The sequence below is a fragment of the Rhamphochromis sp. 'chilingali' genome (genome assembly GCF_963969265.1).
Source record: "Rhamphochromis sp. 'chilingali' genome assembly, chromosome: 16".
NCBI lineage: Eukaryota > Metazoa > Chordata > Actinopteri > Cichliformes > Cichlidae > Rhamphochromis > Rhamphochromis sp. 'chilingali'.
In genome coordinates this window covers 36061948-36089207 of record NC_137943.1, presented here as the reverse complement: position 1 = coordinate 36089207, position 27260 = coordinate 36061948, and the positions used below count along the sequence as shown (strand labels likewise).

Here is a 27260-nt window from a genome sequence, read left to right as displayed (position 1 = left end):
TTTAATATCATCAGTTTACATGTGATTACTGTCCGTACAGTCATTTACATCAGAACCGTACAGACGTGAAGACGAGCAGGACTCAGGAGAAGCAGCAGGACGAAGATTCACACTCCTCATCATCGTGTGGATGAAGTTTGTGAATCTTCCCGTTAATCTCTGAAGCAGGAAGCTGTGGATGAAAACGCGCTGGCTGTTTGCTTTTCTGGAGCTCTTTGCTTTTGTTACTTGGGCGTCCTGACTTGAACACAGTAAAACCCTCAGAATGAGAAGCGCTGTGGTTTCCTGTCAGCTGATCTGAAAAGAACCATAGACAGGAAGTCATCCCGAACTAAGGACAGGACAGGAAGCCTTCACCGCTCCAGGACTCGGGGGACGCTGCTTTGATTTAGCTTTCGTTTAACCGGATCAGCTGCTGCGCGTTTTCTCACACTCACCTGAGAACCAGCGACAGGAAGGAAGGGACAGAGCATGAACACGACTTTTCAGAATAAAACACAGAAACTGTAACAATAATACAAACATCAGTTTTAAACTATAATGTGTTAATGTTTGGAATCAATCACAGGCGCCTCCCACAGGCAAACACAGGAACAGCAGCAGGTATGACGGGACGATGAGCGCCACCTCCAGGCCAGGCGGGAAACCGCTGCAGTCGTTTTGTGAAAAACCTTAACGCACAGAAGTGCCGCTGCATCAGTGAGACATGTTAGGGTTTAAAACGATTAAATAAAGCTGTTTTATTATTTTTTATAAACACAATGGAAATGTGCTCATAAACATGTTGGCGCTCCGTGTTTGAGGGTCAAAAGCTTCGTCCAGCGCCATGACTGGATTTGAAATATTGAGGCGTAGACGTAGAGCACGGAGGGTTTTGCAGCATGCGTACACTTCAGGGTTAGAGAGATATTCTCTGGGAGAGTCTGAACAGAATGTCCTGAACTAGATATTGGAATCAGCGGTAGGATGAAAATGATCAAGGCTAGGCAGAGGGGTGTTTTTCTTTTCTGTCTCTTTCAGAGGAAGGAGCAGATACGAGGCGAGGTCGGAGGTGAGCAGGTGGGAGGACTCGTAGGGATCCAGCAGACGTTGGTTCTGGAAGAAGCTGTACGGTTCGCTGAGGGTCATCCTTTGTGTGAAGACAGACGGCTGTGTCACTTAGGGGGCGAGGCGTTTAACTTTTCAACTGCCAAAGCAAATCGTTTTAATTCAATTCAGTTGTATTTATATAGCGCCAAATCACAACAAAAGTCGCCTGAAGACGACAGATATTTCTCCTGAATTCCTTTGGAAAATATTTGACACATGCCCGAACCCTTCCTGCAGGTGGCGCTAGCCCTGATACAGCTGCTTCATCATCACCACATGGAAAACATCAGAATTCTGAGTTATGAATTCTGTTATTCACCTTTAGCACCACACCTGATCTCAGGTGTGAAGGTGGCCTCTTGGTTGGATTTAAATAAATGCTGCTGCAGTACCAGCTGTTGCCTGCAGGGGGTGACACACAGAGGCGAGTTTCTAACAGACCCCTGCTGCTGTTTTATGGCTTTAAAGGGTTAAAAGTAACAAGGTGAAGAAACATGGGAGGAAAAAGCCTTAAAGTGGGCGTGTTCTGCTTCTCCTCACTCCTGCAGCTCCGTGGTTTGGATTACTCATTAGGAAAGGACCTGGTGTTAAGCTTCATGTCCACGGACATCGTGAGTTTTTATAACCTGAGCTGAAAGACGTGCTGCAAGTGAACAGAGCCGATAGAAAAGCTACAGAGGCGAGAACGACCACTGAAGAGATTCTGGGGTTTGGACATGACAGGGTGACCAGCAGGGGGCGACTCTGGTGTGCGACTGTATACAAGTCCATGAGAAAATGAGCGCAGGGAAGTCTTTCCCGATGAGTCGCTGGTTTCACGTCTGCTTCATTAAAAAACAAAGTTTATTTTCTAAATTCTGGTCCCGTTAATACAAAGCAGGAGAGGGGCAGAGTGGGCGGAGCCAAGTGACAGAAGGAGAAGGTTTAAAGATGGTAGTGACACCTGCTGGGATGTTCAGATGTCCACTGGGAGTGAGCAGAATGGACAGGATCAGACGTGAGTCCAACAGACTAATGGCTCAGTTGGTCTGAGCATGTGCAGAAGCGGGAAGGTGGAGCTTCAGGCGGGAAGAGAAGAGAAAGAGCTCAGAGGAGGTTCATGGACGTAGTGGAGAGGGTTGGAGGGTGCTGGGATGGAAGATGATTCGCTGTGGAGAGCAGCTGACAGAGGAAGGAGACAGAGAAGCAGGCTGTGGTGGAGGATGGAGGCGGGGCTTCCATGAGTACAACAGAGCCGCCCACTTTCAAAACACCACGAAGGCGAAAATGCTCAAAAAGGTGCTCACGGTGGAAACGTCTATGCTGCATGTAGGAGGACATCTCTGGCTGCGAGTACATGAGCTCCGCCCACCTGATGTTCAAACGTTCTTTTCATGAAGGACAGCCATGAAAAGAACGTTTGTGTCAGATAAAGAAGGATTATTTTGAGTCGTGAATCATGCAAAGCTGCTCTGACAAGTCCACGAGTCCAGAGTTTCCTCCCCCTCTTCATCCCTCACGACATCACGTTTAAAGTCGACCATCAGGAAGTGACCGATGAGCAGAGGAAAATCAGCAGCAGGTGAGCGCAGGTGACGAGGAGGAAGAGGAGGAGCTGAATTCAATCTTCTTGTTAAAGGTGAAAAGATGATCGACCTGCAGACGGCGTTGAGAATGCAGAGCTACAAACAGGAAGCTAAAGGGCTGCGCCGTTCCCTCACTGTCTGGTTTCAACCCGGGCATCCAACCGAGCTCCCGTGACTCTGGGAGCAAGGCTCCGCCCTCCCATGACTCGCCGTCAGACGTCGCTCATGTCGAAGGCCCTCATCAGCAGGTCTAGGTCGCCCATGTTGGCGGCCTGGAACAGCTCGGGGCGGTCCATCATTGAGATGGCGATCCGCAAGGCGGCCCAGATGTTAGCCGACATCTGCTGCTGGCTGCAGCGCTGACTCCGCCTCTGCTGGTTCAGCGCCGTGAGGAAGTTACTGACCGCCTCCCTGCAGGACCAGGACCGGGGTTATACAACTACATCGCCGCAGTAAGACTGGTCTGTGTGAGGTCAGAGGTCAGTGCCAGGGTTACCTGTGCGCTCCCAGGTTGATGCAGCTGATTCCCAGGTTGTACCGCGAGCGGATGAATCCGGGCTGCAGCTCCAGAGCTCTGGTGTACGCCTCCACCGCCTCCTCGCTGCGGTTTCCGTTGGCGAGCGTGGCTCCCAGACGGTTCCACAGCAGGTAGTCCTGCAGAGAGAAACCCCGCCGCTGACAGCGTCACTGCTCGTATGAAAGGACCGCCACCATGTTGACGTGTGTGTGTCTGCGTACGTGTTACCTGTGGCCTGACAGACAGCGCTGCACTGAAAGCTTCCACCGCCTTGTCGAAGTCCAAGCTCAGGTTGAAGAGGACTCCCAGCCCGGTCTGCAGGTCGGGATCCACACAGTCCAGGTTCAGCAGAGCCGCCTCCTGGAAGAGGAGCAGCACGTCCTGCAGCTCACACCTGCGCACACACACAGCTTGGTTCCATCCAATCACAGAGGAGTTGGAACTTTACAAGAACAAGCTGACTGAACTTCATACCTGGCAGGTGTGGAGGCGTGGGGGCTCCTGCACGGCATGGCCGGGGAGCCCCGTAGCGGACTCCTGCTGTCCTGGACCAGGTGTTTATATCGCGGGTTGTGACAGATCCAGCGGCGCAGCACGTCGCCGGCCTCCCGCTGCATGCCGCTGTTAGTGAAACTGACGGCGAGCGCCATGAGGGCCGGCAGGTTGTTGGGGCGGAGCTCCAGGCACCTGCAGCAGGTAAAGCAGATTAGCTCCAGCAAACAGTTAGCATGTCAGGGTTGAATATAAAGCAGAGCTCTCCAGCATGAAGGCGACTGACCTCTGCAGCGACACGATGGCGGCCTGCTCGTTCTCGTTGTCAGCCTGAGTCATACCCAGAAGCTGCCACGCCTGAAAACGTGAAGAAGAAGAGGAATGTGAGAACTCACTGATTCTGATTTGGACCGAGCACAAACGACCTGGCTGAAAATGGTTGGACATCTAAACGTCACGCAGCTCCGGTCAGCCCGTTTAGGCCCCGCCTTCTGTGGGACCGCTGGGTCTCGCCACAAACCTCTGCCTCGCTGTTTTTTTCCTCGCTTTCAGTGCCATGCATCATGACACAAAGATGAAGGCGTTCGCACGCAGCGCTCACGCGTGTTTGTAGTGCTGGGCGTGTGTGATGATGCTTAGCCTGGTGGTGGTGATGTACGTTTTCCAGCTGCTGGTAACTGTAATCTGTATCTGAGGGGAAAACGATATTCAGCACCTTCACTTTATTTTAACATCGTCATCACCATGGTAACTCGGTGGAAAGGCGTGCCTTTTCTGGCTTCCTCTTTGGACACGATTGTTTCCGTCACTGAACTTCTCCTAATTTGTCTCTTTGCCGGTGCAGACTTCTCCGCCCCTTTCTCTTCCTGATGCAGTGAAATGTGGGCGTGGCAGACTGCAGGCCACGAGCACGCGTCACCAACACGTGCTCGGTGGTACAAACAGAACTGGCCAGCACAACGTTTCATATGTCACATGATAACTTTCATCTCAACTCCCCCCGGTCGTGTTTCTTCCTGTTAAAAGGGAGTTTTTCTGCCCACTGTTGCCATAGCGCTGGCTCATAGGGGTGGAGTGTTTCTCTGGAGTTACATAAAAAGCCTTGAGCAGACTGTTGGTAGGATTTAGCTCTACATAAACAGAAGTGAATTTAATTCGATGTGTCAAATTATCTGGATGAATCTGAGATCCTGACATCGGAAGACGGCACACTGAGGTGATAAAGGGATGGACGAGGTTGCAACAACACTGTGGCGTTTAAACAATCCTCAGTTTGACCTTCATCGTCTTCATCGTGTCTACGCTCTCTCACGTCCAAATAAAACAAGCTGTGATCAGCTGTTGACTCTGAGAGCACAGGATGAGACTCCCATCGTCACATCTGCGTGCAGATGTTTCTGCGTGCAGATGAAACATCATTCACGGATGGCTTGCTGTTGCAGACCAGACACAGTGAAACGATGAACAGCTGGGCGCGTCGCATCACCTCTGAGTCCTGCGGGTCCTGCAGGATGGCGGCCTCCAGCAGCAGCACGGCAGTGTTCAGGTCTCCCTCCCGAGCTTTCTCCTGAGCCTCGGCGAAGACGTTGGGCCAGTCTCTGTACGGGTTGTTGGTGTTGAAATAGTAACCCTGCAGCGCACACACACACATACACACAGAGACACACACACACACACACACATACAGACACACACACAGACACATACAGACACACAGAGACACACAGAGACACACACACACACACACACACACACACACACACACACACACACACACACACACACAGACACACAGAGACACACACACACACACACACACACACACACACACAGACACACAGAGACACACAGACACACAGACACACACACACACAGACACACACACACAGACACACACACACACACACACACAGACACACAGAGACACACAGACACACAGACACACACACACACAGACACACACACACACAGACACACAGAGACACACACACACACACACACACACACACAGACACACAGAGACACACAGAGACACAGACAGACACACAGAGACACAGACAGACACACAGAGACACAGACAGACACACAGAGACACACACACACACACACACACACACAGACACAGACAGACACACACACACAGACACAGACAGACACACAGACACACACACACACACACACACACAGACACAGACAGACACACACACACAGACACAGACAGACACACAGACACACACACACACACAGACACACACACACACACACACACACACACACACACACACACACACACACAGACAGACACACACAGACACAGACAGACACACACAGACACACACACACACAGACACAGACAGACACACAGACACACACACACACACACACACACACACACACACAGACACACAGACACACAGACACACACACACACAGACACACACACAGTGTTACAGTAAACTCTGCGGTGGCGTTTTAACAGGTGAGTTATGAATAATGACTAATAGACCTTTCTGTAATGCTTCACAGGCTCCACCCTTTCCCGCCTCTCTGCGTGTTAACATGTGTGCGCTGACATTTCACCTTCCTGCCCATCTTTTTATTGAAAACATTTTCCCAGCATGCACTGGGGCAGTCATTAATAATGTCAGATTACTGCTGCGCTGGATGTTTGGCCGCTTTAATCTGCAGCTGGCTTCAGATCAGCTGTGGGCGCCTCGGTAATCCCGCTCTAATCCCTTCTCTGCTCAGGTGTTACATCATGGCGGCGTGGAGGTGACGCTAACACGCTACCAAACATCTGCTCACACACATGAACACGGCGCAGACGTCTGCTGCCTTTTTGCTCGTCCCCCCTCGGGTCACCTCCGGTGTCACAGACTCGATCTGCGGCGTTAGCGTCGCGCTGCAGCGCTAACTGCTCAGAGTAAGACTGGAGGAATCTGAAATGTCGTCACGCACACGTCTGCAGTATTCACCGAGCTGCTGCGGAGACACTGACAGCTCACGCTCGTTCGTCTCAAACGTTGGTTTGTGTGAATCCAACTTTCACTCAGTGCTTTCTGGAATTCTGGGATTTTTCCTGTTTTTCCAGATTGTCTGTGTGTGTGTATGCCACATTTACATATCTTTGTGGGGACCACAATTTGGCATGTTACTATACCTGTGGGGACCAACAGCCCTAATGGGGACGAAATGTGTCAGGGTTACAGTTAGGTTATGGTTAGGTTTGGGTAAGCAGCTGGGAAAGCATTATGTCAATGAGATGTCCTCACTGAGATATGAAAACACGACTGTGTGTGTGTGTGTTTCTATCTGGAGGCTTGTTCTGAGCTCACCTTCTCTGCAGGTGAGACAGTGGGCGGGACCGGCTGCTGGTCCTCGGAGTCCTCCAGCCAGTTCCTCCGAGCGAGCTCCTCCCACTCAGCCTGCATCTTGTCCCAGAACTCTGTGTCCGACTGTCAGACAGGAAGTAGACAGACAGATGCTGAAAGGTAAACAGCTCAGACCGCCATGGCGTACCCACGCCCGGCTCACGCAGAGCACAGAGGCTCAGACCTCCTCGCCCACCTCCTTTCTCTTTTAGGCTTTTGACGCAGCTGACTCCTTTCAATGGGGAGGAGCAGCAGGAGCTCTACTCCAACAGCCGGGCCACCTGCAGAGGACGCTCCTCTCTGCCGCTCGTATCTGTGACCTCGCAGTTTGTGACGACAGGACTGCAGAGCAGCGAACCCACAGCTTCACCCTCTAAACAGGGACTCGGTCGGTTTGCCTCACCTTGTATGTGAGGAGCAGGATTTTAATTCTGGATTTAACAGGAAGCCAAAACAGGAGAAATCTGCTCTCTTTCTAGTCCCTGTCAGGACTCTTGCTGCAGCATTTTGGATCAGCTGAAGGCTTTTCAGGGAGTTTTTAGGACATCCTGATAATAATGAATTACAGTCGTCCAGCCTGGAAGTAATAAATGCATGAACTAGTTTTTCACTCAGACATGAGGACCTGGTCTGTGCTGCCACACGTCTTTAAAATAAATATCCAGTGTTGTTTCCTGCACGCTGCAGTATGGCCGGGAACAGTAATGTGTGCAGGGCAGCGGTGGGATTTATGCACACGTGAAAGGTCACAGTTTAAATGTGCAGCGCCGTATAAATACTGGATCAGGACGCCGTCCACCATTAAACACTCGTCTGCCATGAATATGAAAGCGGCGCGTCTGGTTACTGGACCAGAGCGTCTTGAGCCGCCGTGAATATCAGTGCTGTCAGAGCCAATCAGCTTCAGAGAGGAGGCAGCGCAGCAGGCAGAACGTCCTGCAGGAGGACACCGGCCGGGCGAAGAAGAGTCACGCTTTCACGTCACGTGCGGGTTTTCACCGCGTTACCTGCACTCAGCTGCACGCTGTCAGACTCGGCGTCAGCGACATCGATGTTAATAAAACGATAAATCATCATCATCCTCACGCTCGAATGAAACACAACTGATGAAGCTGCAGGTGAATCGCAGAGACCTCACAGCAAAACTGATCTGAGAACACCTGCGGACGCTCAGGTGACAGGAAGTACACGCCATCTGTTTCTGAGCATCAGCTGACTCTGAGCGGCAAGACAAGAAGACGAGAGTTTCCTCCTGTCAGTATGTCACAGACGAGACTAAGAGCGAGGAGACGGGGGAGCGAGGAGGCGGGGCTCGGCGTGAGGAGCGTTCGTTCGTGACATCAGTGTGACGAGGGCTGTGTCCCAATTCAGGGTCTGCAGCCTCAACGATCCTCAAGGGCCGCGTACTCAAAGACCGCTAAGGCCGGAAGTGCGAGGCTTGTGAAATGGGACGGTCTAGCCTCCGTTGCGCTGCCCAGGTTGCCTAGCAACCACGATACTAACAGCTGGAAACGTGTCATACAGCTGTGTTTGACAGAAATGAAGGAGAAAATCTTTTGTTCATTTGTTTGTTTCTACATGAGCTTTGATCATTCTCTGTAGGATTAAGCTCAGCTATTGAACGGCGTATATTTCAAAGTAAAGGCTTTAAAACCAAGTTAGTACAAACGTCACTGATGTCACATGACTTTGCCGACATGTGGCCAACAGTAATGTTTTAATGTTCTTCGTTATTAAACATTTGCACATAAATAAGTGACATAATATTCAGTACTTACTTAAAGTTTACTCTTCGGCCGCCCCTCATCTTCCGTTTTTTTTTTGGCAAAATTATCCACACCCACCGCCGCGCTATGCATTCTGGGATATGTTGGGCCACGAAGTCTACACCGCCACATCCTTAAAATTCAGGGGAATGAAGGACGCATTTGAGGGCCGCATTTTGAGCAGCCTTTGAATTGGGACAGCCTTCGGCGTGTCGCTGTGACGTAATCGGCCTTGAAATGCGCCTTTAAGGCTGCAGACCCTGGATTGGGATACAGCCGAGGACGCCCGTGTCAGCGTGTTCTTACCTCCACAGCAGCTTTCGCCCGGACAAACTCGTCCTCCAGAGACTCGTTCCTGAGCAGCAGAGAGCGAGTCCGTCTGCGCTGCCGGGACGCCCCGCAGTCCTGAAAGCCCACGCGCACACACACACACACACACACACACACACACACACACACACACACACACGTGCACGTACACACGTGCACACACACACACACACACACACACACGCACACACACACACACACACACGTGCACGTACACACGTGCACACACAGCAGCAGGTCAGTGTGAAGGAAAACAAAGTGACTGGGACAAAGTCACAGCTGCATCTGATGCTCCTCGGCTAACCTCCAGCGGTCTGCACTCGTTTCTCCCAGGCTGCCTGAACTGCACACTGTCACTACAGATGGCAGACACACCGGGCCTGATCTCAGTCACTTTTGGCACTCACCTCTCAGTCAGAGCGCTCGCTAACATCGTGCCGTGGTTCAAAGGTCACGATGAGGCGAGCGCGAGGCTGAGCTGCAGCAGCCAAACTCACCGTGACTCAAACCCACACCAGGGTCTCCAGAGCAGCACCCGCAGTGTGTACTCGCACACGGGTGAGCAGATGCAGTACTGCAGTAGTATTTGCAGCATGAGCAGTGGCTGACCTGCGTTGAAGAAATGAAGTCGAGGTCGTCGAAGCTGTGGATGTTGAAGCTGTTCTTGGTCAGCGGGTCGGTTTTAAACTCTGCCGACCTGAAGGAGAACAGCACAGTGTTAAAGGGGACCTGCTGGTCCTAATTTTGTCAGTGTCTTCAGGTGAGCCAGAAGCTCCGCCTCCACCTTTCTACTCTCGGACCTGTGTGATGCCAGAGAGTACAGATACCCTTTTATGGTGATCCCAAGTTTAGAAACTAGAAACTGTTCTGTTTGTGCAGGAAGCTGGTTCAAAGTGGGCGGAGCTAAAACTGCGAGTTTGACACAGAGGACGAGCCCAGTGTGAGGTCATTCTGAGCCGGGGTCATGCAGAGCTACGTTACCACAGCAGTTCACTGGACGAGTGATGGGAGGTGCATCTCTTCTCGTATCTCCTCCTGCGCCCGCCGTCCTCCACGTCCAGGTTCACCTCCTCCCATTTCTCCAGAGGAGACGACAGGCTGACTGCAAACACAACAACATACCTGAGGTCCCATTATTATTCCTGGTGTGTGTGTTTATCAGTAATGAAGATGAGACAAGCTTCAGCCAGTAAAAACACAACATGGGAAGTGCAGCTGGGTGTAAACAGGAAGTGGGAACTCATCACAGTAAAAGCTGCGATTAAAGATGCTGCTCCTCACGACTCGGTGAGTTTAAAGCTTTTAATGAAATGAAGCAGTGAGAACCAAAGTGATGAAGGCCTGAGTGTATTGATAGATGGCTTTATAGCAGACGTGGGGCAGAGCCACACTTTTAGCTGATTTATTCGTCAATGACAAATTAAAGCTGAAAATCTGCCACAGTCTCAGAAACAGGTCCACAGATGAACCCGGAGCTGTGGGTACCTGTGGACGCCTGAGGGCAAAGAAAGGCTCACGCTGCGAGCTTTGAGGTCTGACAGGTCCAGCGTGGCGAGACGGCGTTCAGTCCTCAGGAGGCAGCAGCTCACACGTGCTGGAACAAGCCGCGTCATTTCATGCTCGGGCTTATTTACGACGATGAATTTATGATGAAGACACTTTCCCATCGTTCACAGCTCCTGCTCCTCCTGCTCTCAGGCTGAGCTGCAGGTTTGAGCGTCTCTGGGCCAGATGTTGCTGCAGCTGTGGATGACGGCGTGCACTTTCAGTAATAAATATGACTACATGTTGTAATCGGCTTTTCTCCCGGGGCGTCTCTAGAAGACGCACAATCCCTCCACAGGTCTCAAACTCAGTGAAGCTCGGGTTGAGAGATTGAAACCGTCTTTGGTCATGTGACTGTGGTCTGAAGGAGGCGGGGTCAGTCTGCTGCCTCACCTGCTAATCAAGGTGAGCGGATCACCTGAGAACTGAACACAGACCCTGCTCGCTGGCCTTGTCTCGCCTTTTAGATCCACGAACACAGAGACTCAGCCGCTCGCCTCCTCGCTGTCACGTGATAAAAACTGATGATGATGATGGCGTCGGGTTCAGGCTGCTCTCTGAGACTCACCTGAGTCCAGGGAGATCCTCTCAGGTGTTCTGGGACTAGCGGGCAGGTGTTCCACCTGCACCTGGATCAGCTCCGTCTCCTCGGGTTTGGCTCGGCGTCGCGGACTCTTCGAGCTGCCCTTCTTCCTCAGAGGGCTCCTCCTCCGCTCCTTGTTGCTCCCCCCGCTGCTCTCCCCCAGCTCGCTGAGGTCCACCAGATCCAGAGCTGTGGACAGAACTGCAGACAGCGGGAGAGGTGGACTCGTTACCCCGACAGGCTCAGTGTCTGTGAGAGCGGTCGGCCCTTCACTTTGGTGTGGATAACAGACAATAACAATATTTAACTCAGAAGTCAGAAGATTAGTGCTCAGAGTACTCACAGTACTCAGAGTACTCCGAGTACTCACAGCATCACAGTTTCGAGGTTATTTAAAACAGATTTACTGCCTCGGCTCAGCCTCGGAGGCCGACGAGCTCGGTTAGCACAGGGCGCCTCCTACACGCACGACCAGCTGGGACTGAGACGCTCTGGCCGACCTGCAGCGTTCGTTCATCACAGCGTCCACGAGCTGGAGGAGGTGGCTGTGAGGAGGCGTCCGTGTCCACCCACCCTCATCAGTGAGTTTAACCATCGAGCCTTCAGCGGTGTTAGAGGAGGGTTACAGCAGCGCTCAGACGTGCTCTTGTCACCGCGCTCAAAGACGAATAAAGTTTGAATTGATCCACGACCAATAACAGAACGCGTGACTCTGTGACCTCTGAGCGTCTCCCTGCAGCCCGGAGCCCAGGCTCGGATCAGATAGAATTTCAGCCACACCACCTCCTCCCGTCCTTCCCCTCCCCTCGTCTTCCACAGCTCAGCGGGGCTCCTCTTCCTCCTCCTGACACGTCGACAGTTTTTATGTAAATGCAGAAAGAAGCAGCACAGCAGCCTGAGTTTAATGTGAGGAGGAGGACAGAGCAGACAGGAGGACAGAGGAGGTCAGAGGTGCTAATTAATGGCCGGTGTACCTGCTGAGTCGGAGGTGACAGATGGTTCACAGAGGAGGAAGGAGGACGGCCAAGGGCGGAAAGTTAGAGTGCAAGAAAAGAGAGGAGATCAGAATGAGGGGAGGTTAGAGGAGGAGGTTTCTTCTCACAGCTCAGTCATGTTTAGCAAATTAAATAAAACAGAAATGGATCAATAATGTTTCCCCTCGTTTCTCCTGCACGAGGGCTGAAAAAGAATCCTCACACTGAGCAGGAGGAGGAGGTGGAGGAGGAGGTGGAGCCCCGCTGAGCTGTGGAAGACGAGGGGAGGGGAAGGACGGGAGGAGGTGGTAATTAGCGGGAGTCTACCTGCTGTGTTGGAGGTGAGCGGTCGGGCGGAGGGGGTGTCGCTCCGGGTCTCCGACAGGAAGTCATCGATGGAGGGGCTCAGTAGGGGCCGGCTCTCCTGCTGCTCCCCGACCAGCTGGAGGGCAGAAACAACGGGTTAGAGCAGACCGCCGAGGAGACGCAATAACACAATAACCCCCCACCCCAAGGCACATACTGTAAGGTAAAGACTCCACAACAATGCAGAGAAACCCAACAATCATATGACCCCCATGAGCAAGTGCTTTGGTGACAGTGGGAAGGAAAAACTCCCTTTGAACAGGAAGAACCAGGCTCAGCGAGGGGCGGGGCCATCTGCTGGAGAAGGACAGGATAAAGACACGCTGTGGAGGAGAGACAGAGACTCTTAACAACTAAAGATGAGTTCGCTGCTACGTAGGACTCTGCATGTCTCTGGGTGGCTTCGTGTCCAGAGGTCAGAGGTCACGTTTGACACCATCAGCTATGGTTACACTCTGTCAGGACCTGTGAAAGTGAAGCTAAAACATGAAGCAGAAATCTACGCCGGCTGCTTTTAAAAGGACGGCTCAGTCAGGTGACAGGATGGAGCGGAGGAGGCGGAGCAGCTTTTAGGGCCCTGCAGTGATTGCAGGAAGCCGGCGCGGCAGAGCGAGCCTGTCACATTATGAAAGGATGATGAGATAACTGGTCCAAAGGTAATGAATGTGTCTGAATGAGGCACAAACATGTCGCCTCCACACGCTGGTGTCTGAGCGGAGCCTCCTCACAGCGGCACGACTCAGACACACAAATGAATCACAGCTGCCGTTGATTTCACCGGTGAATGTCTCGTTCATCCGAGCCGCTGCTGAGGGAGCAGGAGAGGCTGAAAACGGCCTGCAAAACACCAACCGTGTGATGGAGCACATGCCTGTGTCACAGCAAACCTTCAGCACCGCTCGAGCAGCAAATGAGGCGCCGCGTTCTGCACCGCAGGCGCAATCCGTGGGCGCGGTGCGCTCCCGGCTCTGACCGGGCTCTGTTACACCTGCAGAGAAGCCAGCTGGTGTGGAAACACCGGTGGATATGTCTGTGAAGGTTCTCAGTCATCCAGGTCATCGTAGTCAAAGGAGCTTGCAAAGAAAAGCGTCTGGACTTCTTTAAGTTTCCTGAAGACGTTTCATCCGAGAAGCTTCTTCAGTTCAAAGGTCAAATGGTGGAGAGTCCCAGATTTAAACCCAGTGGGACTCTCGGCCAGTTGACCTTAGAACTGAAGAAGCTTCTCGGATGAAACGTCTTCAAGCAACTTAAAGAAGTCCAGACGCTTTTCTTTGCAAGCTCCTTTGAAAACACCGGTGGACAGATGTGCCCAACAGGCCGCTCTGCTGCCTGCCAGCTCTGAAGCATTCTGGGAAGTGTTAAATCCCAGTCTGATGCCAGATCACAGATTATTTTATGTGCCTTCCTAATCCTAATCCACAGCGCTGTGTGCGCCACATGTTTAATCCCGTGAAGAGGCGAGCAGCACCGCGCAGATTCACTGTGAACTGATCGCTTCAGAATAAAGGCCCAAAGGAAAAAGGATATGAAACAGCACGGATCAGGAAACATATCCGAGATCATAAATCCAGAATGAGATGGGAGGATAATCCAGAGATAAAACAGCTTCAGAGTTTTATCAGCTGAACCAGGAAAAGTGGAGGGAAAAGTCTGGATGTGACACAGAGCGATGCTTAAAACCGTAACGTCGCTGGATGACTTCCTGACCACGTCGCAGGAAGAATGGCCAAGGAGGCGTTTGCTGTTTCAGGGCGTTCCTTTGTCATCGGGGATGAATCGGTCTCACAGTTGTGTGAGTCACGAATCTTCCCAGCTTCCTGCACATGTTCATCCTGCTGCTTTAGTTTTAAAGGTTTCGATGACCTCGGTGAATCCTCACTGCCGTGTCTGGAACAGAAAACTCTCCCGAACTCCAGCAGGGATCCGACTCTGTGCCCAGGACGAAGGACGAGGTCTCCTTTTCCGACCTGGTGAGGTCTTTCAGCTCATCCTCAGAGTTCATCTGACACAACAAACACACCGACGACACTGTTCTGTCTTCCTGTCGCTGACAGATGATATTCAGATCATTTTTCAGTGGGCTTAGGGTTACAGTGAGCGTCCGGTAAAAGTGTCGACGAGGAGGAAAGAGGAGAGCGGTCAGAGCTAAATGACTTTGGTGCTGCGTTTAAAAGCCGGGGACAGCGCGGGGAATCGCAGCGCCGCGGCTGTGTGAAGGTGCGGCAGCTGGCAGCGATGAAGTTTCTCTCTGAGCGGAGCACAGTAACGGCAGCTGCAGCAGAGCGGAGGGTCAAAGGTCGGTGACATGATCACACTGAAAACTGCGTACTCTGCAGACGGGAATAAGACGGTTGTTCACTCAGACTAAACCTGAGAAGTCTGACAGCGGCGGCGGGACCGTGATGCACAAAGAAATGTTTCAGCAGAGCAGTAAACGCGCTGACCTTTGACCTGCTTGCTGTGAGCAGGAACTAAATGTCGAGCTGCGAGGGGGAACAAACAACTACGGTGGTCATGCCAACCTTGGTCATCACGGGGAGGAAGGGGTTCCCTTCAGAGGATGTCTTTTTTACCAGGAAGCTCCTTCAGCAACAACCTTTTCCCCTACGACAGGCAGACGGGCAGGGTCGCCGTGATGGGCGGAGCCAGAGGCGGCGAGTCGTGATGTTGTGTCAGTCTGTGCAGAAAGGCTTCAGGTTTCACGCTGGCAGCTTTTCCGTCCGGCTCAGTGGCGACGAGGACGTTTCTGATCTGAAGCTGAAAACGAGGAGACTCACCAGAGCTCTCATCTGTGCACGCTGTCCACCTGTACCCGATCTTTCTGCCGCTCGCAGCAGGTCCGTAAATAATTCACATTAAAGTTTATCTGAAGAATTTCTAGAACAATCAATCAATCAATCAATCAATCAATCAATCAATCAAGGCTTTATTCGCCACGTGCAGGTTGCCCTGCAGTGAAATGGGCCCCCCCCCAACCCTACACACACAACACAGACATCACATGGGGACACAGGTCGGAGATCGGTAACATTACAGAAAAACACTGAAACACAACGATGGGAAAGTACAAGAGGAAAAAAAGAGACCTCTACTCATGCTGGGCTCCTGGGAGGACAGCACAAGAACAGGAAACAAAAAACTCCTCTGCACAGAAAGCACATAAATGTCCACAGCACAACATTATGGAGCACGTGACCAGCCACAGGGTCGGGTGGGGGGTGAGGAGTAGGGCTGCCACGATTACGTCGACTATCAGACTCGTCGACGACTGATTTAATAGTCGACGCGCCGTTTGAAGCTTTGTAAGATCACAAAAGACGCAGGAATAAGTGGCAGGATTTAAGAGTGTAATAACGGACTGAAACAGAAGATGGCAGCACTGCATGTACAAGGATGCCAGCTGCCGTTAAACCCCGAAGAAGAAGAAGCAGCTGTGTCCCAGAATTCATAGCGCAGCTGTCAACAATGGCGGCAGCTAGTTAGTTTTAATATTACTCTTATTATTCTTTCTGGGTCACAAAATAAACGTTTAACATATTTTCAGGCGAGAATGTAGCTGTGTAAACCTCAAATATCTGCTCAGTTTATCAGGACACCACATATTTTCAAAAGCGCTCCGACGTTTTCGGAGACATCTGTTACCCACTAGCTCGATAGCTAGCCGGGGGCTAGGTCACTAGCGCCGTGAGAACACCGGACTCCCGGCAAATCGTTTTCAAACCCACCGCCGTCTTTCACTACTCAGGTTAAACATGATATATGAGTCACTTAGATAACTTAAAATGTTGTTGTTTGGCTTTTTCAGTATTTTATTTGTTCCTGAGTAAATCGGTTTGGCTGAGATTAAAGTTTTTACACAGCTGAATAAACGTCAAGCAGACAGCTGATTATCAGAAGTGTGAGATGCTGGAGAATTTACTCCGGTGTCCTGTTATATTTTAGATAGCAAGGAGTTTATTAAACTTCACCGAAACAATCTGCAAATTTCATTAAAATTTAATAAACTATCATCTTGTCTTTATTGTTAGTTAGCACCTTAAACACTTCAAGCTGTAAGCTAATGATAGTTATATAAGAGCAGATGCTGCTGGTGCAATAAGCTGTAGTTTCACGTCCAATGGATGATGATCTGATTAGTCGACTATCACAATAATCGTTTGTGGCGGCCCTAGTGAGGAGTCATCCGAAGCAGCACAGCAGCCATCCTGACCAGTGCTACCATTCCAGTGCGGGCTCAGATCCGCCGTGTTCCCAGGAGGCAACAAGCATCGAAGGCGTTTGGAAGAGGAGGGGGGACGAGTGTGTATCAGTGTGTGTGTGCGTGTCCAGAGTTCAGCTGACACAGTGTCCTTCGCCCCGCCAGGCTCAGTAAACAGTCTTCCAGCCAACCCAGGTGGCCTTGGATGGAATGGGAAGAACAGTCTAAACACAGTCGTTATCAGGGTGTTGTTGTTCGGCTCCAGCCTTGAGACCACAGGTAGATATCTTCAGCATCCTCGATCGACAGTCCCGCCAAGCACACGATCCTCCATGTCTGCCACCCGTCCATCATGTATCCGGCAGGGAAAGTCCCTCCAGGGCACTCGAGCTCTCCCGAGCCCAGACTTCTCGTTAAAGGGTGTCAATAGCATTCAGAGACCAGTTGATCAAATCCATAATTCTCTTTAGGTTTTAGAAACAGACTGTGAGAGAGTGTTCAGGGAAAGTAATACACACGAGACGAGACAAGGACACAAGAACTAAGCAGGGAAGATAAGGGAGAGGAGAAAAGTGCGACGGCCTTCGCCCAGGGCCAAACGAGAGCCATTCTGTTTTATTCTGCAGAGGGAAGTCATACGTAAACGAGATGGCTCTGTGATGTCAAAGGAGCTTGCGAAGAAAAGCGTCTGGACTTCTTTAAGTTGCTCGAAGATGTTTCACCTCTCATCCGAGAAGCTTCTTCAGTTCTAAGGTCAGATGGCGGAGAGTCCCAGATTTAAACCCAGTGGGAGTTTCCCCCCAAAGAGGCTTTAGCTGCTGAAGACAGCTAAGCTCAGCTCTCTCTGACCATCACTCTACTGCACATGGGCAGTAACATCGGGCGTAAATGGAAACGTAACAGACATCCAAAGACATCCAGCTCCCTGAAACCTGGACTAACCTCAGCAAAATACATCTGTGAATAAATATAATTCAGGCACGAGAACCGCGATAAGGTCCGATCCACTAAAACTCTGACCCGGCCCTGAGGAACCTGCAGCTCAGGTACGACAGGTGAGCTGGTTCACCTGCTGCCGTTCAGAGGGAGGAATGGCGAGTCGTGACGAGCGCCAGCGGGCAGAGGAAGGCGAGCTGAGAGCGAAACGCGCCTCTGTGAACTCGGCAGCTGTAATCAATAAAACATCATCTGCAGTTTTATTATTAGAGCCGTGATGGAGGCCGAAAGCAGCAGCGCCCCACCACCACCATCATTAATGGATGACTCGCTTAACACAGACATCACGCTACAGCGAGTGACCGAGGGGCACGCCACGTTCAGAGGTGGCTCCAACATATATGACATCACTCTGAGGTCATGTTTACGTGAGTGGACGCTCTGACTCCAGACTCAGGTGTAGGGCAGCCTCACGCCGCGCTCTAAAGGTACTTGAGATAAGGACACATTTCAAGCGTTACACAGTGATTGGACAGTTTTTGTGATGTCATCCTGCATCAGTGGGACAGTTCCTGCTCTCCAAGAGCTGACAGAGCAGCGGAGCAACTAAAGTAATGGGTAACTTTTTACTGAGGAGTAAATCCATGATGACTCAAAAGAGTAGTTCAGAGAGCATCAGTGATCAGATTATTCAACCAGGAAGGATGTCAGCCGGACTACATGGTTCTACTGTGATTCTACTGTAAAAATAGAAGACACACAGTAGAAACTGAGAACGTATCTGTCTCCATCTCTCTGTTCTCTCTCCCTCACTCTGTGTGTGTGTTGTGGAGATGCTGTCAGACTATAAATAACCTGCTGTTGTGCTGAGCAAACAGTCCTCCATCAGTGCTGCTGCAGCACATCCTCAGTGTGCAGCCAGACTACTGCAGTACTCTGCTGATACTGCAGTACCTATTAGTCACGGGGAGTCTGAGAGCTGCCCTCCATCACACTTTGCGTGTTTTTTTTATGAAACATGGGCCATGAAGCGGCTGTAACAGCTGATCACATAAACAGAAGTCTGCTGTCAGACGGGCGGATGCTGGGGGAGGTGGAGGGGTGATGCCTTTAGTGTCGCTCAGTAAATAAAGCGCAGGTTCAGGCGTGGTGGGGAAACTGTGCCAAGGACGTGAGCTGACCCCAGAGAGATTCAGATCCTCCCGCAGCGCTGCTGCTAATTAATCTTGGATGAGTTTCCCCCCGTGGCTCTCCCAGCTCCAGCCGTACTGTAACTACAGCAGAGGACGCCGAGCGGCAGCCTGCAAACGCGCTCGAGCTCAGGGCAACAAAGAGTCTGGGTGTAAACAACGGCAATGCTCTCAAACACACCGCTGCCCCACCATCTTCAGTGTAAAATCGCTTTGATCTTTCATATTTGCCACGAATTGCCAGGACAGGCAGTCTGCTAGCACCAGCCAGACACCTTTGACATAAACACACATGGTAGTTCTGACAGGTGGGTGGAAAACCCCTCGTCCTCAGACGGACTCACAGGTGCTGCTGATGACCACTGAAACTTTACTGGCCTCGTTTGGTCTTTTCCAAAACACTCTGACCCCGCCCCTGAAGACTGGGCGGTCACTGAGGCGTCAGATATTTCTAGTGTTTAACTGCGTCCCAGCTGTTTGCTTCTGTCTCGCTCAGTGTGCACAGGTGAAGTCGATTCAGAGGAATCACGAACACCTGAGACATGACCTCGTAAACTCCGCCTCACATCTGCAGCACGCCACTCTGCTCAGTGGACCGAAAACCACAATCTCCCAGGAGGCTGCGTGCATGTGTGTTTGTCACTGGGATCAGGCTGAACACTTCCTGCAGCAGCACTGCTGAAGCTTCCCTTTCACCGAAGTTAATGAACAAACGTATGAGACCACACGACCCTGAATGCACCACAGGTGGAGAAACATGGCGGCAGCATCATACAGTCGCTGAGCTCGCTTACTCCATGTTTGAAAGCTGGTTGAAATGGAGCAAAAGCAGAAGTGTGAGGCCTAAAACTCTACTTCAGTGTTAATGAAGGATCCTTTCAGCTCGGAGAGCTCTCACTGAGCTGCAGGACGAAGCTCAGCCCAAATCTGAGACTTGTGGTCTCTCTTGTTGCCTGATATACCGTGCTTCCATGTCTGTTTGCACACATTTCAATGACTCGTTGCACTAATTGCCCATTTTCCCTGCAACATATAAAGCAATGCTCCAGATGTTTGCATAGTACGGTCCGTTAGGTCCTTCTGAGCAGTCTTCACTGTGGAAGTGGAGCCCTGGGAAGCTCTCTGTGATGCTCTTTGATTCTCTCCTTCCTCACATTCACACTGGTAATGAGGGCGGACGTGCCCTTTCTCCAGCCGAGCGCCCTCCCGAGATGTTCACACTCCTCCACAGAGGAGGGGCAGATACTCACTCACAGTGTTCAATGACAGGGAGAGAAACACTGGGTGGGGACGTTTGTGGGGAGGAGAGCCCTCAACCGGGCACCAGCTCCGTCTCCTCGTCCTCACTCTGCAGGCTGAGCTCTGCGTAGCCTCACGTGACCCAGTTCTCCACCTGCTGCAGGTTCTTGTTAGACCGACCCTGGAGCTCTCAGCTTCAGAGCAGAACCAGGACCACCAGCTGCAGGACGGCCGGAGACGGCCCGGGGATGGCAGCGGCTGCCCTTTCAAAATGAAAGCGAATTTTCTGCTAGTCAGTCAGATGAAAAATAATGAAATAAAAATGCTAAAATGTGTCAGCGTGTATAATCCAAACAACTGAAGTGTGATTATGAGTCAGGAAGCTGAGCATCGACCTGTGAAACGTAAGGAAATGATTTTCTGTGCAGCTCAGCATTTTATTGAATTGTATTGTCTGCCTGTTTCTCTGCTGATCGCCCCCTCCGGGATCAGTCTATTTGCTGGTGTTTGAAGGACTTTTTTTCCCTACATTAAAAACATTATTTAAATATTAACTTATTGGTGCTTCTGTGATGAAAAAGTGTCCTGATTCTGTCTTTAAAGACGGAGTTTCACAGGAGGAACTGGAAGTGAGAGAAACCTCTGGGGTGGCCAGAGCTCTACACGTGGAGCTGAAGCTGTTTGGAAATGATGATGGAGCAGCGAGAGCGGCGGTTTGTCACAGTGCAGTGATTAAATCATAAATCTGCCTGCTCTGCGGCAGCTTTACGACCCTCCACCGATGACAACCTGCACATTGTTTCAGTCCCTGCAGGAGCATCACAGGCAGATTCCCACAGTTCTGCAGGCCGCAGTCTGAGCACAGAAGCCCAGACATCCTCCAGCAGGTGAGTCCCAGCTCTGCCCCGGGGTCAGGACATGAAATGGTCCAGGGGGTGCTCTGGGCAGATGCTGAACCCTCCCTCAACTGGATCCTCTCAGAGCTCCTCTGATCCCGCAGACGCATTTCATTCATTTGACTCTGAATGCTGAGCTGTGACATCCACTTCCACCACTTTCTGATTCACAGACATTTGAGCAACAAAAACATTTCTCTGCAGAAGCATCGGAGAGACCAGTCCAGCACCTCTTATGATCACAATATCTGATTTTCAACACCCCACTTCCTTTTTTACTCTTTTTACATGTGATGCTTTGTTCACAGCAAACGCTGCCTGATTGTCAAGTAAAAATATTTCTCCCACAAACTTTTTCTCCTTGTGCTGAAACGTGTCATTCATTCAGCATTTCACATCACGGTCGCTGACCAGAACTGAAAACCCAAACCACAGCCCTCAGAAGGCCCATCTGCCAGCACAGATGGACATCCATCCAACCAACCGTCCATCAATTCATCCAACCGGTCATCCATCCAACCGTTCACCTATCCATCCATCCATCCATCCATCTGTCCACCCATCCAACCGTTCATCCATCTATCCATCCAACCGTTCATCCATCCATCCGTCCATCCATCCATCCGTCCATCCATCTGTCCACCCATCCAACCGTTCATCCATCTATCCATCCATCCATCTATCCATCCATCCATCCATCCATCCATCCATCCATCCATCCATCCATTCAACCAACCATCCATCCATCTGGTCATCCATCCAACTATCCATCCATCCATCCATCCATCCATCCATCCATCCATCCATCCAACCGTCCATCCATCTGTCCATCTGTCCATCCATCCATCCATCCATCCATTCATCCATTCAACCAACCATCCATCTGGTCATCCATCCAACTATCCAACTATCCATCCATCCATCCATCCATCCAACCGTCCATCCATCTGTCCATCTGTCCATCTATCCATCCATCCATTCATCCATTCAACCAACCATCTATCCAACCGTACATCCATCCATCTGTCCATCCATCCAACCGTCCATCAATTCATCCAACCGGTCATCCATCCAATCTTTCACCTATCCATCCATCCATCTGTCCATCCATCCAAACGTTCATCCATCTATCCATCCATCCATCCATCCATCCATTCATCCATTCAACCAACCATCCATCCATCTGTCCGTCCATCCATCTGTCCATCCATCCAACCGTTCATCCATCTATCCATCCATCCATCCATCCATTCATCCATTCAACCAACCATCCATCCATCTGTCCGTCCATCCATCTGTCCATCCATCCAACCGTTCATCCATCTATCCATCCATCCATCCATCCATCCATCCATCCATCCATCCATTCATCCATTCAACCAACCATCCATCCATCTGTCCGTCCATCCATCTGGTCATCCATCCAACTATCCATCCATCCATTCATCCATCTATCCATTCATCCATTCAACCAACCATCTATCCAACCGTCCATCCATCCATCTGTCCATCCATCCAACCGTTAATCCATCCATTCAACCAACCATCCATCCATCTGTCCGTCCATCCATCTGGTCATCCATCCAACTATCCATCCATCCATCCATCTGTCCATCTATCCATCCATCCATTCAACCAACCATCTATCCAACCGTCCATCCATCCAACCGTCCATCAATTCATCCAACCGGTCATCCATCTATCCATCCATTCATCCATTCAACCAACCATCTATCCATCCATCTGTTCAACCAACCATCCATCCATCTGTCCGTCCATCCATCTGGTCATCCATCCAACTATCCATCCATCCATCCATCTGTCCATCTATCCATCCATCCATTCAACCAACCATCTATCCAACCGTCCATCCATCCAACCGTCCATCAATTCATCCAACCGGTCATCCATCTATCCATCCATTCATCCATTCAACCAACCATCTATCCATCCATCTGTTCAACCAACCATCCATCCATCTGTCCGTCCATCCAACTATCCATCCATCCATTCATCCATTCAACCAACCATCTATCCTACCGTCCATCCATCCATCCAACCAACCGTCCATCCAACGGTCCATCAATTCATCCAACCGATCATCCATCCAACCTTTCACCTATCCATCCGACCATTCATCCATCCATCCATCCATCCATTCAACCAACCATCCATCCAGCCTAGGGCTGGGCGATATGACCCAAAATTCATATCTCGATATTTTTTAGCTGGATGGCGATATAAGATATATATCTCGATATATTTTTTTAAAGCCATAAAGTAAGAACAAAAAGAGAGTTCTTAGTCAAAACTGTGTCCCAGATGTCACACAGGCACTTTTATTAACATAGAGCAGATGTACATAAAATTTACTCAAAAATAAATTATGAGCATTTATTAAATAATAATGCTCCATAAATAAAAGAAAACAATGTTGTTTTTGTGCATAACAAAAAGCTCACAAATGTGCAGTCAAAATGTAAACTAAAAGACGCTGAGCACAATAACAAAGACAGATTTCACAGCTGCTCTGTTCCCAACTTGTACTGCGTGACTGACAGCCTGGAGTTTGTAATCCGCTTCGCAACCACGTCTCTTGGTGCCATTTATGGTCCTTATACACAGTAGGGTAATATTACGTTGAAGCACAGTACGTATCACTCCGCGAGGCTCAGCCGTAATGCTCTGACAATCCATCAAGTGGTGCAGCACCGTAGCTTACCAAAGTCGTAATAAAACATTTTTGGACAGATTGCTGAGCGCCGTGTTCCACATAAAATCGGTTCGCGGCCATCAAGCACAACCAGAATTCATACATAAGGCGCGCTGTCAACTTTTGAGAAAATGAAAGGATTTTAGTCCGTGCAGCACCTCTGGGCTGCATGGCGTTAGCGTGGTTAGCTCGTTAGCGTGGTTAGCTAGCTAACACGTTGACGCCGTCCAGCCCCACGCACGGGGCGATGCGCAGTAACTCGTTAACGGAGATTTGCCGTGTCCATCTTGTCGCTTCCTGCAGGTGAAGCGATGGGGGAGGAGGGGGAGTTGTGTTCAGTGAAGGAGAGGCGAGGCCGAGTAACGTTGCGTAAAGACGAAAGTGGACGAAAGAGAGGCAAACTTGCGGCTCCGCAAGTATAATTATAATGTAACATAGACTATATCGATATAAAGGATATTGTCACATCTTATATCTCGTATAAAAATATATCGATATTTTTTAAAAACTCGATATATCGCCCAGCTCTAATCCAGCCATCTGTTCAACCAACCAACCGTCCACTAGGGCTGGGCCATATTATACCGTTCACGGTAATACCGGTATAATGTTAGGCAACGATAGGAAAATGAAATATCGCGATAGAATATGAGTAAAACGCGCATGAGCACTGCCTTTGTTTTCATACACACATGGCCGATTGTTGAGTGAAACAGATGAACCAGAATTGGTTTGTAAAAATGGTGCAACTTCCGTGATGTGGAACTGGTTTGGTGTTTGTCCGTCAGATACACAACAAAGCACATTTTTTTTGCAGAACATGCAAGCGGCCGTGGTTATTGTCGTATTTGTCGGACTAAGATGCTCTTAAAGCTGGGAGTAATCTGGGTCCTAAACTCCGTATCGTTCAGGTCAAACAACACTGCAGCATCACTGAGAGTTAAAAACTGTCTAAATTCCTTCATCTTTAATAAAACGATCAGCATTGCTGCTTTACCAGGTGTAACTATGAAGTTTAACTTCCAGGCATCCATGAAAACAAAATTTATTACATTTAACGGAGTTAGAAGCTAGCAGGAAGCTAGCGGAAGTTAGCTCGCTAGTTTCGCTAGTTACCTAAGGTTCAAGGTTCTTTATTTGTCACATGCATAGTTATACAAGTATAACACACAGTGAAATGTAGCCTGATATAGCATGTTCTGACTGAGAGATTTCTGAAGCATTCAAACGTACAGCTCTGCTATCACTTCCAACATAAATGAAGACAGGAAACTAAACAGCAGTGACGTTTGTAGGGTTACTGAAGTTGGGCTAGCTGGTATATAATGATGTGCTACGTGATCGCTAGCGACGCAGCTATGTTAGCATAACATAAACAGTGAAGCTGGAGGATGAACACTAACACTTTTTCCACTCCATAAAAGTTAACGTGAGGGTTCCTCATGGTTGGAGACAAATGCAATCACATAGCAGGATGCTGTAAACGGACCAAACTTCAGTCAGGAGAACAACTGAGATAATCCATCCACAATACGAGGTTAGTCATTAATATACTGCAACAACATGGGAATAGAGCAGCTGCCAGAGAAATCAACATTAATGAATCAATGGTACAGAAGTGGAGGAAGCAAGAAGAATGAGTTTGATAAAGTTTGATTTATCTGACTGCTTTGTTTCGCTTAATGTGCCTTATAATCCCGTGCACCTTATGGTCCGAAAAATACATATTTGACTTTTTTATTTGGCACACTGCAGGTTAATGTTGCAAAGCAGCTCTTTTTAACTTCAGTGGATATTATACATGGTTATGCTCAGGATATGTCAGCCCATTTCTACTGGAAATGCCTTTTGGTTTAACTTTCAGCAAGGAATTTGCATTTGCACTGTTACATTTTTATAAAGCTTTAATGTACATAAAAACCAGCTTCTTGTTTAAGTGAAAATAAATGGAAGGTTGTCTTTTTGCACTAGTAATGTTGTGGAGTTGTATTTTGTCTCGCATCAATTATATCGTCGGTTATATCGTTATCGCAAATTTTCAAATATATATCGTGATAAATATTTTTGGCCATATCGCCCTGCTCTACCGTCCATCCATCTGTCCATCCATCTGTTCAACCAACCAACCATCCATCCATGCATCCATCCATCCATCCAACCAACCAAATATCCATCCATCCATCCGTTCATCTTCTTCTTTTTATCCGGTTCAGGGTGGCTGGATCCTCTCCCAGCTGAACAGATAACCTAACATCCAAACACTTAATCTGCCTTTGTGTTGTTAGGAGGAACCCAGAGAGAACCCACACAGGAACATGGAGAACCCGGTCAGTGCTGTTAAAGCACCACAGCCTGAAATGTCTCTGACAGTCGCTGCTGGAGTTTTTATGATGACACAAAGAGGAAGGTCAGGACTTCACTTCTGTTTGCTGCTGAGTGGATCAAAAACACTCCAGCCTGGTGTGCTCCTGATGCTGATCCAGTGACAACAAACACAAACACAGGTCTCATGCCTCCTCTGCTGCTCACAACAGTGACTCCACTAAAACGACATTTAGACACGCTACACGACGAAAAGCTTCACCAGGTTAGAAGAATGACGGAGGCGGTCGTCAGCAGCTGAACTTTGCCTGATTAGTCACAGCGATGGTTTACAGGACTCTTTTTAATCTTAATAGAACACTAAAGAAACTTTCACACCCTGACAGGTTCAACTCTGGGACTGAGGTCAGTTTCATATTTCAGCTGTGAAGCTGTAATCTCATATGTAACATTCATATTAAACCTGAACGCTTTGAGACGTTTAACAAACGAAGGAAGACGATGTTTTCTGTGGAGCAGTGAATAACCGTGGATTCTGTTCTCAGATCTTATGGAGCAAAGAGAAAACATCAGAGGTCCAGATCATTCAGGAACACATCGCAGGTTATAATAATGTCAGGTGCAGCATTAAGCTGTTCCATTAAAAATGGAAGAAAGTGATCAATAAAAGTGCTGATGTTCACTTTCTAAACACAGGAAGCAGGCTGATCTGCAAATGTAAAACGCGGAAATATCTGTCACAGCAGAAGCTGCAGTCAGTCAGTTTTATGCAGGGACTTTTACATCCTTTATTTATGCAGATGAAAACTCAGCAGACATAAGAATGATGATGATGATGATGATGATGGTGTGGGGACAACAACACAGAGTCATTTCTTTAAGCCCTCCAGAAACATAAAAACTCAGGTATGAGCTCACCTGGACCTGGTACATGTCTCAGTCCTGCAGCTTTCAGCGGCAGGCAGCTGGAGGCGAAGCCGCCAGCAGTGCACCTACACCCGGTTTCAGTGCGACAGACGGCGCGGTGTCTCTCCGGAGGCTCCCCGCCTGAAAGCTCCGCGTCCGGCTCTGACTCGTCCGAACGCCTCAGGCTCCGGGACGCATCTCACTCCGCTCCGGCCAGGGGAGGGACGAAGGTGGAGCGAGCAGAGCCGAGCCGCTCCGAACA

General features: G+C 49.8%; 1 protein-coding gene across 1 annotated transcript; it reads right to left on the bottom strand.

Moving 5' to 3' along the window:
• pex5lb (peroxisomal biogenesis factor 5-like b) lies at positions 1-27260 on the bottom strand. The gene is made up of 13 exons (XM_080861891.1): positions 27011-27260; positions 12560-12674; positions 11244-11459; positions 10112-10232; positions 9740-9827; positions 9107-9205; positions 6999-7118; positions 5150-5293; positions 3950-4020; positions 3646-3858; positions 3400-3565; positions 3151-3308; positions 1-3065 (listed from the first exon to the last, which is right to left on the bottom strand). The coding sequence occupies exons 1-13, from the start codon at positions 27023-27025 to the stop codon at positions 2867-2869; spliced, it is 1725 nt and encodes a 574-aa protein (XP_080718017.1). The 5' UTR covers positions 27026-27260; the 3' UTR covers positions 1-2866.

Coding starts and splice junctions, on each gene's coding strand:
- pex5lb (XM_080861891.1), bottom strand. Junction 3,566..3,645: donor CACGCCTCCACACCTGCCAG/GTATGAAGTTCA, acceptor GTGTGTGCGCAG/GTGTGAGCTGCAGGACGTGC. Junction 3,309..3,399: donor CGCTGTCTGTCAGGCCACAG/GTAACACGTACG, acceptor TTCTCTCTGCAG/GACTACCTGCTGTGGAACCG.